We start from the raw sequence: 12,924 nt of genomic DNA, 5'->3' as shown, positions 1-12,924 counted from the left end.
GTCTCGTGCTAAGGAGGCTGAATTTCAAGCAAATGCTAAGGAGGCTGAATCTCAGGCTCGGATTCAGGAGGCACAGATACAGGCACAAGTTGAACTTGCTAGGATTCAGGCAGACCGTGAGTATCGCATGAAACAAGGTGGAACTGGATCATCTAGCTCTGATGATTTTGATGTGGCTAAAAATGTTAAACTTGTCCCTCCTTTTAATGAATCTGATTTAACAAAGTATTTTCAGTTGTTTGAGAGGGTAGCTACAGGTTTTAATTGGCCTAAAAAGTATTGGCCAGTACTCCTTCAAACTGTTCTCACCGGTAAAGCTCAAGTAACTTATACATCTTTGCCTCAGGATCAATGTGATAATTATGATGTAGTTAAGAGCTTGATTCTTAAGGCCTATGAGCTTGGTCCTGAAGCCTATAGAGTAAAATTTAGGACAACTTATAAGCAAGATAAGCAATCCCATGTTGAGTATGCAAAAATCAAAGAAGATCTGTTAGAGCAGTGGTTAAATTCTTAGAATGTGGATTCTGATTTTGGTAAATTTAAGCAGATGATTTTGCTGGAGGACTTCAGGAGGTGTGTTAATAAAGATGTAAGCCTACATCTTGATGAGAAAAGAATAGATAATTTGTCTGATGCTGCAGTTTTAGCTGATGAATATGTTCTCACTCACAAGAGATATTCTAGAGAAAAAGGGAAAGCTGAGAGTAAGTACGTTGCCTCTACTCAGAGTACAGGTAACAGGAAAGAGAATAAAGATGATGTTTCTCAGGAAGTAAATACCAGCTTCACCTCTAGATTTCAGAAAAGTAAATGTACTTATTGTAGTAAGCTTGGTCATACTACAGAGAGATGTTTCAGGAGACAGCTTGATGTGAACAAAAAGGAGTCTTTAAATATTCAGTCAATTGGTCTAGTGTCCACTCTTGAGAGTTCCCAGAATTCTTTAACTGAGTTAACTGAACCTGCTTTGAGGGGTAACTTAAATTCTCATGACGGAGCTCCTCTTTTGAGCAGTAACGTGGGTGACACTCTCAAGAGTTCATGTGCTAATTTCCTGTCTGATGGTTTTGTCAGTCCTCTGGACAGTAATGACAGGAAATCAGTTAAAATGTATCGTGATACAGGTGCTTGCCAATCCCTTATGCTGACCAGTGTTCTAGGCTCTAATGTTAATTCCTCTGATGAAACTGTAATCTTACAAGGTGTAGGGAATAATTACTTCTCTGTCCCTCTGTGCAGAGTGAATTTAGAGTCTGGTTTTGTTAATGGTTCCGTTATGGTTGGGTTGGTTGAGACACTCCCAATGTCAGGTGTAACTTTCTTACTTGGAAATGATATTGGTGGAAGTCAAGTGTGTCCAGCTCCTCAGTTGTCTAGTGAGCCAGTGGCTGCGACCCGGGATTGTGATGTCCCTGATGTGTTCCCTGCATGTGCTGTCACTAGGGCTAAGTCTAAAGTTACTGGTGATTTAGAGGATAATAATGATGATGATGTTATCCTAGCTGACACATTTCTTGCTAATTTGGACCACTCACCAGATGAGGCAGTACTGCGTAGTGTTGATAATTTGTCTCGTCAAGAGTTGGTTGAGTTGCAGGTTGATGACCCTGAGTTGAAAGGTCTAGCTAACTCTGCTTACAGTGAAGAAGAGTCAGCCGGTGCTTCTACTTGTTATTATATAAAGTCAGGAGTACTTATGAGGAAGTGGAGACCCCCAACAGCATCAGCCGAATGTGAATGGGAGGTTGTACATCAAGTTGTCATCCCTCGTGTTTGTAGGCAGGATATCATTAGAGTGGCTTATGATTCCAGTTTTCCAGGACACCTTGGAGTGAGGAAGACTGTGGCACGCATTTTGAAACACTTCTACTGGCCAGGTATCTTTAGGGATGTTTCCTGGTATTGTAAGTCTTGTCACACCTGTCAAGTTGTGGGGAAGTGTAATCAGACCGAAAAGGTTTCACCTCTAGTTCCCATTCCTCCTTTTGAGGCGCCTTTCACCCGTGTGTTGGTGGATATTGTGGGCCCTCTTCCTAAGACTTCTTCAGGATTTTCTTATGTGTTGACCATGATTCATATGGCTACTCGTTATCCTGAAGCCATTCCACTTAGAAATATCTCAGCAAAGAACGTGGTTAAGGAAATGCTAGGGTTCTTCACAAAGTTTGGTCTGCCCAAGGAGGTACAGTCAGACCGGGGAAGTAATTTCATGTCAAACGTTTTCAAGCAGTCTCTGAAAGAGTTGGGCATCACCCAGATCACGTCTTCAGCTTACCATCCCCAGACCCAAGGAGCGTTGGAGAGATATCATCAAACACTCAAATCGATGCTCAAGAAATACTGTTTGGAACATCAGAAAGACTGGGATAAAGGTCTTCCATTCGTTGTGTTTGCCGCAAGAGAATCTCCAAATGAATCACTGGGCTTCTCACCTTTTGAACTACTGTTTGGCCATGAAGTAAGAGGACCCCTTAAGCTACTCAAGGAATGCTGGCTGTCGGAGGAAGATGACGTCAACCTGCTGGTGTATGTGATGAAGTTCAAAGAACGGCTGTCCACTGCTTTACAGCTGGCGAGGGAGAATTCAGGAGCTGCTCAGGAGAAAATGAAGACTTGGTATGATAAGAAGTCCAGGTTACGCCACTTTCAGCCACGAGATCAGGTTTTGATTCTGCTACCAGTTCATGGGGAACCTCTTCAAGCTAAGTTTAGTGGTCCTTATTTCGTGGAGAAGAAACTCAGTGATGTCAACTATGTCATCGTCACACCAGATCGTAGAAAGAACAAGCAACTATGTCACATCAACATGCTAAAGTTATAACACAGGCGGGACGAAAATAATCCAGTCTGCACTGTAGCTGTTCCACCCGAGTCTGCAAGTGAAGCTCTCCCATGCAGTATGAGCCTGAGTGATAGTTTGGGGAAGAATCCTGATATCATGAATGATCTCCAGACTAAGCTTTCTCATCTACCTCCCGAGGAAAGGCAGGAGTTTTCGGCATTACTGCAGGAGTACCCGCAAGTGTTCCGTGACACTCCAGGAAGAACCACTGTGTTGATGCATGATGTCGATGTTGGAGACGCAAAGCCAATTAAATTGCCTCCTTACCGTGTGAACCCAGTGAAAGTTCCTCTCATCCAGAAGGAGCTTGGCTACCTGTTGGACCACAAGATGATTGAGCCCTGTCAGAGCGAGTGGAGTTCTCCTGTCACTCTAGTCCCTAAGCCAGGTGGGTCACAGTGGCTTTGCATCGACTACAGACGTGTTAATCAGATAACCAAAACAGACACTTACCCTCTCCCTCATGTTGAAGATTGCATAGACAAGATCAGAAAGGCTAGGTACATAAGTAAGTTTGATTTGTTAAAGGGATACCGGCAAGTACCTATGACTGAACGTGCTAGGGAGATCTCATGTTTTGTAACCCTAGGAAAGACTTTTTCATGTTCTGTAATGCCATATTGCATGAAGAATGCACCAGCCACATTTCAGAAGCTCATGAATGTTGTAACAGAGGGTTTGGCAGAGTGTGTTGTTTATATTGATGATGTATTAATCTTCAGTGACAACTGGAAAGATCACCTATGCCATGTCAGTAAATTTCTTGAGCCTTTAGTTCAGGCTAATCTTGTAGCTAATTTATCAAAGTGTGAGTTTGGTCAAGCTAAAGTTCAGTACCTTGGGTACGTAATTGGTGATGGACATGTTGCACCACCAGCAGCTAAGGTTCAGGTTATAAGTGATCTTCCCAGACCTAAAAGTAGGAAAGAGCTACAAAAATTTTTGGGAATGGTAGGTTATTACAGGAGATTTGTTCTTAACTTTTCAATTCTTGTATCACCACTTACAGACCTACTGAAAAAGGGAGTTAAATTTGTCTGGACCGATAACTGTGAATCCTCTTTCAACAAACTTAAAGCTATTCTATTAAGTCAGCCAGTGCTCGCTACTCCAAATTTTGCTAAGCCTTTTAAGATGGCTGTTGATGCAAGTGATACAGGAGCTGGGGCTGTTTTGCTGCAAGAGGATGATCAGGGTATTGAACACCCTGTATCTTATTACAGTAAGTTCACTCCACCTCAAAAGAACTACTTAACTATTGAAAAAGAGCTTTTGGCCTTGATTTTGGGTTTACAGCATTTTTCATTTTATTTGTGTTCTGGTTTTGACCCCATAGTCATTTATACCGATCATAACCCAGTGAAATTCCTTAGTAAGTTTAAAGATAAAAATCAGAGATTGACAAGATGGAGTCTACTTCTTCAGGAGTATTCATTAGACATACAACATGTGAAGGGGAAAGAAAATGTTATTGCAGATTGCTTATCTAGACTTTAGACAGATTGTTTTAGAGTAATAAGAAATTTCCTTTGTAAATTTCTTTTTCTTTGTGGGGAGGTTTTACATAGCCTATGATTTCATCATCCTTTGTGTAATTTTAATGCACAGTATGCTGCATGTTTGATCACGAGCGTGTTCTGCCTCAGTCCCCCCCTTCTACTGTTATAGTCGAGTAAGTCGTTCTTTCTGTTGTTCAAAGCGGGATTGTCAACTCTTTGTCCCCATGGCTTCATTTGCGCGTCCTTCTTACAAGTTGTATCAAGCTCTGCTGGCCCCTATATAATGAGCTCAGTCTCTGCATTATGGCCACTTAGATCTGCTCCTCATTTTGTTCACATCTCTGTCCTCCCCTGTACAGTTATTATTGAGTGCTCAGGAAGTCTCCAACCATCTAGCAGCTGTGTAATTTGAGTATAACTGTTATTGCATTTTGTTCTTGTACTGTATAGCATAAGTTGTTAATTTGTAGGCCTAGTGAGGTTTTTGTAATTCGTGTAGGGTTCTTATTGTCAGCCATCATTAATAATAGTTTGTATCTGTAATAAATTATCTTGCATTAACTGAGCATTACCCAGTGTATTTTCATTTTATCAGGGCTGACTTAGATCAATTTACTCTTGCTGATTTCGTGTTAATAGAGGCTATTGCAGTTAGCCATATATTTAACCTGTTTTTTTGCCATTACATTATCCTTATGAGTCCTGAATGTTTTGTTGTTGGTTTGAGCATTAAACTTTGACTTGTAATTTTGCCTAACTCTTTTGTTTTGAACCTGGACCTTTACGGGACAGTAGTGATTTTTAGTATTCTCACTTAAAGTGTACATTATCTTTCTCTGTTCCGTAACAATATATATATATATATATATATATATATATATATATATATATATATATATATATATATATATATATATATATCTCTCTATATATATATATATATATATATATATATATATATATATATATAATGAGAGAGAGAGAGAGAGAGAGAGAGAGAGAGAGAGAGAGAACTCATTACTGTACATTTTAAAATCAGTCGACCAAAGGTCAGTGTCACAGGGCAAGGTCAGAGATTCGACACACTGTGAGTCCTCCTTGTTTTGTCTTATATGTCATTCTTTGTCAAAATAATTTGCATCTGTATGATACAGGAAGACATTAAAGCATAGTAAACAATACCTACGGACGGACATGACCTAAGATTCAACTTCGTGAGAAACGAAGTGGAATAACAAAATACGTAATTGTGGAAGGGGCATCAGGAACTCGCATACACCATCGAAAATTGAACTCTGAAGAGGAAGTCCCTTCCTTAACCCGCGGGTTAACCATGGTGTTTGGTTTTGTTCTGTTCTTGCTACCTTCAGTAGCGTTTAAGTAGCACTGGAAACCTTTCTTGTTTTGAATTGCTATCATCGATGCTTATATTAGGCAAAGGCTAATGCCAGACGATTTTTTTTTTTTGGGGGGAGGAGGGTGTACCCCCTCCACAATATGTCTACCCCCGATGTATATATGTCCCCCCCCAATGCATACATGCCCCCACTAATCTTGCTAGGTCTGCACCCTTTCCCACGCCTGAAGACGGCGTTATTGCATCAGTTCTTAGCAGACAGCCGACACGGGCAGACTATTTTACTGTGAGCTTGTAATAAACTTCTTATCTAGCTGTTTGTACACGGAGTTTCTATCACCAAAGTATTGCAAGTTACAGGGGGGAGGGGAGGGGGAAGTGACATTCTGACATACAACTTCTTTACGGTGACATTCTTTTTAATTTACATAAGAATGCCGGTCAAAAGTATACCAACTATTCCACTGCGTCTGCTTCACACTTTGAGCATGTCTGTCACTTTTTTCATTGATGCATCGTATCAAGGAACGTCATCTGTATACAGAAACACAATAATAAGCCACCCCCCCCCCTCATCCTAGAAAAAATAGCTAATTGAGGAAGTGGAGCGGAAGAAGAGATAACAGAATTATCAAACTTGTGTCCCTGTCTACAACTTTAGTTGATTTAATTTAAATTAGGAATGCCGTCTTATTGCTATGGGGTTAACAAAGGTTTTATGTAGTTCTTCCTGTTCGAAAAGTTTATCCTGAAGTGCATAAAAAGGGCTGAAGCCAGTACCGTAGGAGTAGAAGTGGTTAACTCTTTTAATACGATAATACCATTGAATGTCTTTCATGGTAGTATTAGATGATTTCATTCTGCTTAGGAAAGACTTTTCGAAATTGAGATGGTCGTTTGTAGTCTTCGTTAACCCCTTTAATACAAGAAAAAATTCCCAATATGAACAAAATGTTTTAATCGGTAACAAAAAATGGCGTCGTCATATTCGTATTAAAGAATTTAATGATCAGTATACGCAATATCAAGTCAACATAAGTGAACATGAAGATTTTTTTTATTTGTGAGGGAATAATAAATTAACCTGTTCACTACTAGAGGTCTTCCTTTAAGCTGAAAGAAATCGTCTGGTGATAGCAAGAGTGAAATAAAAAGACGTCATCGTAGTTGAATGATTAGTAATATTTGTTCATAAAACTTCTACCACGACAGACCGTCCAACCGTTTAAAGTTCTCTGGTGGTAGAATGTATACAATGAGGCACCATCGTTTTGAAGAGCTTAAGCTTTTGCCATGAAATTAGTGTAATTATTATTCGCTTCGGCCATGCACAGCGTATCCCGCACTTTCATCGATACTGGTATCCATTATGTTTTATGTGGTGCTGTGTGTTAAAAGTAATGTTACTGAATTCCTATCAGCCCGTGTGCCAAGTTAGCATCTGCGTCGTATTTGGATCTTTCGCAGTAGCATCTTTGTATGAGCATTTGTACTATGTTTGTATCCTGTGTTTGTTAGCATTTGTCGTACTTGCCTCATGTTTTGTTAGCATTTGTCGTTTTAGCATCTGTGTCGTATCGGCATCCTCGCCGTAATGGCATCTGTGTCGTATTTGGATTTCTTGTATTAGCATGTGTCATGTTACACTTGTTTCATGTTAACAGCTGTGTAACATTAGCAGCTGTCTCGTATCAGCATCTGCGTCATATTAGCATCGGTGTGGAAATAGAATCCTTGCCGTATTAGCATCTGTTATGTATTAGCGAGTGTCGTATGCGTGTCTGTATCATGTGTCGTATGAGCACCAGTGTTGTATCAGCACCTGTGTCTTATTAGTATCTTTAACATCTGTGCCATATTAGCACGTGTGTCGTTTTAACAAATGTGTTGTCTCTGTCTTATTAAGATACCTGTATTAGCATCTGTTTTATGTACCTTATTATGATGTCAAGCATTAATGATATCTGTCATATTTTTATGCATTGACATGTGCCGTATTGGCGCGTACTGTATGCCATTTGTGTCTAATTATGATCTGTCATCATTGTCATTCATTCCTTATGTAAATAATTAGTGCCGTTTCCAGACATTATTATTTGGCTTAGCCCAGGATAAATAATGTCAATATTAGAAGCTGTTCCAGACGTTAATAAATCATCAAAAGGCACAGTCCTGCCGAATGGTTTGCCAGTTCTAACCACGTCTCTCTTCACCATCCTGTCTCCGAAACTACAGTATACATCATACTGTCAACCACTCTTGTCACCACCGTTTTTGTTTCCATCAGTCTGCTCGCGATCTAAAAGCGACCCACTCGTTCATAAATCACGACTTTCGGGGCTTGAATCCATGTCACACATGGACGTGAGCGATATTTTCCTCCCACACTTACCCACCACATAACTTCCCCACCACCACCACTGCCATACCCAAACCCTCATGACTGTTGGAGCTCGAACCCTGGTTGTACACGGACATAAGCAACACACCCCCTCTCATACCATCTTCACACCCACACGACCCACTTCCACTCCCTCTACCCCTCGCGCGTACGCACGCGCACACACACACACACACACACACACACACACACACACAGCCGGTACTTCCCACACATCCCCCATCACGCCTCCATCCCACCCACACATCCACAACCCCCCACACCCCCACCTGATTTCCGTGTTGACACTGGCTCGCTACTTCATCATACGAGGTTCAGTGCCCAAGGGTGATCGTGTTTTGAAGTGGCGTTATTTTTACACAGCTAAAAAAAAAAAAAAATGGAACGAAAACAAAGATAGACGGACAGATCTAAGATGCAGTATTTTGTGTGAGAAAGAAAATGGATGTGTGTGTGTGTGTGTGTGTGTGTGTGTGTGTGTGTGTGTGTGTGTGTGTGTGTGTGTGTGTGTGTGTGTGTGTGTGTGTGTGTGTGTGTGTGTGTGTGTGTGTGTGTGTGTGTGTGTGTGTGTGTGTGTGTGTGCGCGCGCGCACCCTACGTGCTTGTTTGTTTATTTGTGTGTGTGTGTGTGTGTGTGTGTGTGTGTGTGTGTGTGTGTGTGTGTGTGTGAGAGCGCCAGCGCGCGCGCGCACCCTACGTGATTGTTTGTTTATTTGTGTGTGTGTGTGTGTGTGTGTGTGTGTGTGTGTGTGCTCCCGCGCGCGCGAGCGCCAATTCGGTTGCGTGCTCCTACCTATATGATGTGTGTGTTCTATATGTTAGAACTTCTCGAATGAATATTAACTAATTTTTTCCAGACATATTTCCTGCAAAATAGTCTTCAACACTCTTGTTCGTAAATTCATTCGCATGGATTATCTTAACAGTCAGCGCTCAAAATGCTTTATCTAAAAGCTTTATATATATATATATATATATATATATATATATATATGGGATAATACTGCTCTACTTCTGCCTAAAAGGCATTACTAAAACACGTAGAGAAGATTACTTCTTTCATTCACGACGTTTCGTACACGGAGTACATTATCAAGTGACTGACAGTCAAGGTACAGTGAGTGGGTACCGTATATATGTGGATCTGGGAATCAGGTATATAGCCATTAGGAAACAAGGTGAAGGGGAGATTATGCGGGGCGGGGGGGGGGTAATCAACCAACGGGAGTCGGGGGAATATGAGGGATGTCATCACTCCGCCTCAGACTTCGTATGGGGATGAACAGGTTGGGATGATGGGATGGTTGCAAGTTCTCTTCTCTGTAGGTACAGTCATAAGAAAAACTATCGTTACCCTTCAGAGCTATACACTATAACAACGACAAAGTGTTGTGGAATGATGGGAGAGGAAAGTTAGTTCCGCAAACCAGTTAATGTCGGTTATGTGAGACACAGATATTAGAATTTGTGCTAGAGGTATTAAAAGCTAATTACATCGTTTGGCCTCTGTGCATAGAGACAATACGGTTTATTATCCGGCACCGAATTCATTAAATAATAATATAACAATGGTGTAAAGTCGGCAACACACATGCAGACGGGCAATGAGTATGTGCCAGACGTATGCTAGTAATTCAGCCGATACAAGCCAAGTTAGTAAATTTCAGTGTAATAATGATATGTATTGCTTTCTACATATAATTAATGCAGAGCGATTATAGCCCTTCGTGCACCCTGTGACGTCTCCATAATGCATAACATGGATATACCACAACCCATCCATATTAACTCTGAAGCATCCATCTGAAGCATTTAACCACCCCTCTAAAGCAAACAAATGAACTCGTGCACCCCTGCTACTGTCATTAAAAAACAAAAAAAACATGTCGATGCCTGGAGATTTAATACCCTTCAAAATAATTTATCTGTTGTATTCTACAGATAATAAGTGTAGGAAAATAATAAACGTGGCGAGTTTCATTATTAATCCCTGGCGGGGCACTCAGGATCACGCAAACACATCTTATATATTTCCCCACCATATGGCTCATTCTTGCTTATTATTCCAACTTGTGTAATGGGATTGTGATGGCAACACTAGATAGGGGAGGTGGCGAACAGCAAGGACCCACTCACATAGCCCAGCTAACGTTCGTTTTGTATCGAATAATGCTGGGGGTAACGATAGTTTTTCTTATGACTCTACATCCTGGCGGACCTATTCATGATGACGAGGGCGTTTAATCTTCCATCATTTGTTTGGTCAGATGGGAATTGAGGCAGTGCCTTGTGTGTGTTTTAGGAATACTATTCTGCAGGTGAAGTGTTATTCATTTGCTAAGCTTGTAGGCGGAATATCCTATGTATGAAGAGGAGAGGGACTCATAGTTCCCTAGTTTGCAAGCATATTCATACATAAGATGACTATTCTACAGGTTCGATGTTTGTTTTGTTGGGTTATTTTTCAAAAGGTTAGAAGTTTTCTTCTTTTTATAACAAATGACAAAGACTAGGGTGTCTCGGGGTCTGCATGGACCGACATATCCTGTGATCAGCTTTTTCACTGCTCTTTCTTCTGTATTATTCAGGATGAATATGGGCATTGTAAAATAATAATTTTATTCGTTGCCCATCCTGGATTGATCAGTTTTTTATTGGTTGGCATCATTTTTCTATTTCACATTTTACCACCCCTTTAACATCTCAGAAAACCAGTTCTGTTGTTCACATGGACCAGAGTGTCTCTTTCTGTCTCTTGGTGAGTGGCACCCCAACTTCTTGAGTGTGTGAGGGCCCTCCTGACATGCCCTGAGGGTGGAGCCCTTGTATCGCTGAGGCCATTCGCATTTTCCATTGAGACACAATCCTGGGTTTGTTTAGTTTTGTATATACGCTTCTGTGGAATCTCCTGGGGCTCTGCTGGACAAGCACGTCCAGAAAGTAGAGCTTGCTGTTGACACTGGATTCATTAGTAAAATTGAGCCCAGAGATCTGCAGTTTCTCCTTAAGGCTTTGTCAGTTTTCTTTGCTGTTACTCTTGAAAAGATGTCGTCGATGTACCTGGCATATATGTCGGGTTTGTTGATGACCCTGAAAACCTCTTTTTCAACCATCCCCATGAAAATCTGGCGAAAAGTACTCCTAAGGGAGAGCCCAAAGCAACACCATCCTTCTGGTTGAACATCTTTCCAGGAGCACAGAAGAAAGGAGCCTCCTATGCACAGGTATCCAGTAAGGTTTTTAGAGCCATTTTCGGTAGGTCAAGTTTGGGGACATCATTTTCGGGGTAAGTCTCATTCAGTATGTATGTAATTGTGCAGTCGATGGGGACGCTCGTGAATAAACTTTCCACATCCAAGAACGCAACCACACCTTTAGGGTTGGAGTTGTTGAGGAGGTCAAGGAAGTAGCAAGGGACAGGTTGTAGTCACCAGGGAGGAAGGGCGCCAGTACCTTTGTGGCGTGTATTACACCACAAAAGGCTGCACCTCATATTTCACCCACACACGTGGCTCACTTTCCTCATGGCTTCTCATTTCACCACACACGTGGTGTCCTTCCCTCATAGTTATTTTCCTCATTTCACCTACACACGTGGTTTCCTTCGTTACTTTTTCCACACCTAGTTCTCGGAATCAGCATCGCTATTGCTGCTGCTACCAATAGAATTGAATTTCTCTTCCCTCCTCACCTGTAGTGGTGCCCAAACCAATCAAATTTGAATACTCAGGTGACCTAGCCCTACCAGTGCTCCACCCCCTCATTAACCCCTTAACCGCGGGGCGTCACTTTCGTGACGATCGGCCACAATGGATCATACTGCGGGATGTCACTTTTGTGATTCTGTGTTATTTTGAATTATCCCGGGCTCTCAAGTGGTGGCTTGTATCATCTATCGGTATTGCCAATGTCCAACACTAGTCAGCACTCCAAATCTCATCTGTACTCCCATCCATTGTTGACAATTTAGGGATTTTACCCCCTTCGTGACTCCCCTCCCTACATGCCCTCCATTACCCTGTCCTCTCACCTCCCACGCCGCGCTGCGCTGTGCAAATTTCCCCCGGATTTTTCCACAAATTTCATCCATTGAAATAAGCCCTATGCCCTATACTTATACAAAATAATATATACCAAAAAAAATAACAGGTAAGTGATAGTGTTATACACCAGAAATTGGCTAATTATCACCTGACAAAACCTCACGTGCATTCATTCGCAACATTACCACGGTAATTTCCCCTTTGATTTATGCCTTGTAATCGATGTCTGTAATAAAGATATATATCAGAAAGGAAGGGAGAATCCTAATTGACATTTACATTCACCTGGAACTACCTATTTCTTTATGTATTGCCGGGATTTTCTACCTATAAATAATTAGCCTGTAAGTTAGCAGCAGTCAGCCTAAAGTGTCATTGTCAACCTTTCCCTTCTCAGATAAGCCGCGGCATTTAGTTCCTTTTCCTCTGCTGTAGAGAAACGATGTCGCACTCGCGCCCCGCCATTCCTGCCGCTTCTGTGCCCATTGCAAAGGGCCCCGTGACCTCTCAAGTAGTGAGGCAAGCAGGAAAGGCCTTAGTGACTCTGCAGTGGCACGTGAACAGGCAGAATTGTCCATGATTATGATGGACAGTGACTATGACGATTCGGGTGAATCTTGTGATGAGCCAGGTGAGGTTATCGTGCCAGAAACAGCAACAACGAGTGCTACAATGTGTGAATCAGTGTCTAGCTCCAAGGGAAAGGAGCCTTTAGTGCAGCAAGGACAGGAATTTGGGAAGGGAGTGAAAAGGCGGCGTGTTAGCCCCAGAACAATGCC

General features: G+C 41.7%; 1 protein-coding gene across 1 annotated transcript in view; it reads right to left on the bottom strand.

The window, feature by feature from the left end:
- LOC145396561 (protein amalgam-like) overlaps positions 1–11,215 on the bottom strand; it is a 78,546-nt gene extending 67,331 nt beyond the window's left edge. Inside the window, exons 1-2 of the mRNA XM_080269936.1 lie at positions 11,138–11,215; positions 10,878–11,052 (exon numbers count right to left, since the gene is read on the bottom strand). Coding sequence (XP_080126062.1) covers positions 10,878–11,052; positions 11,138–11,215 — 253 coding nt within the window. The remainder of the gene's footprint in view (positions 1–10,877; positions 11,053–11,137) is intronic.
- Between the last annotated feature and the right edge of the window lie 1,709 nt (positions 11,216–12,924).

The sequence above is a fragment of the Coenobita brevimanus genome, chromosome 38, assembly GCF_032717465.1.
Source record: "Coenobita brevimanus isolate Jiangsu-jjx chromosome 38, ASM3271746v2, whole genome shotgun sequence".
NCBI classification, from domain to species: Eukaryota; Metazoa; Arthropoda; class Malacostraca; order Decapoda; family Coenobitidae; genus Coenobita; species Coenobita brevimanus.
Note: the sequence above shows the minus strand (reverse complement) of the source record. Positions and strands in the feature narration are given on the sequence as shown.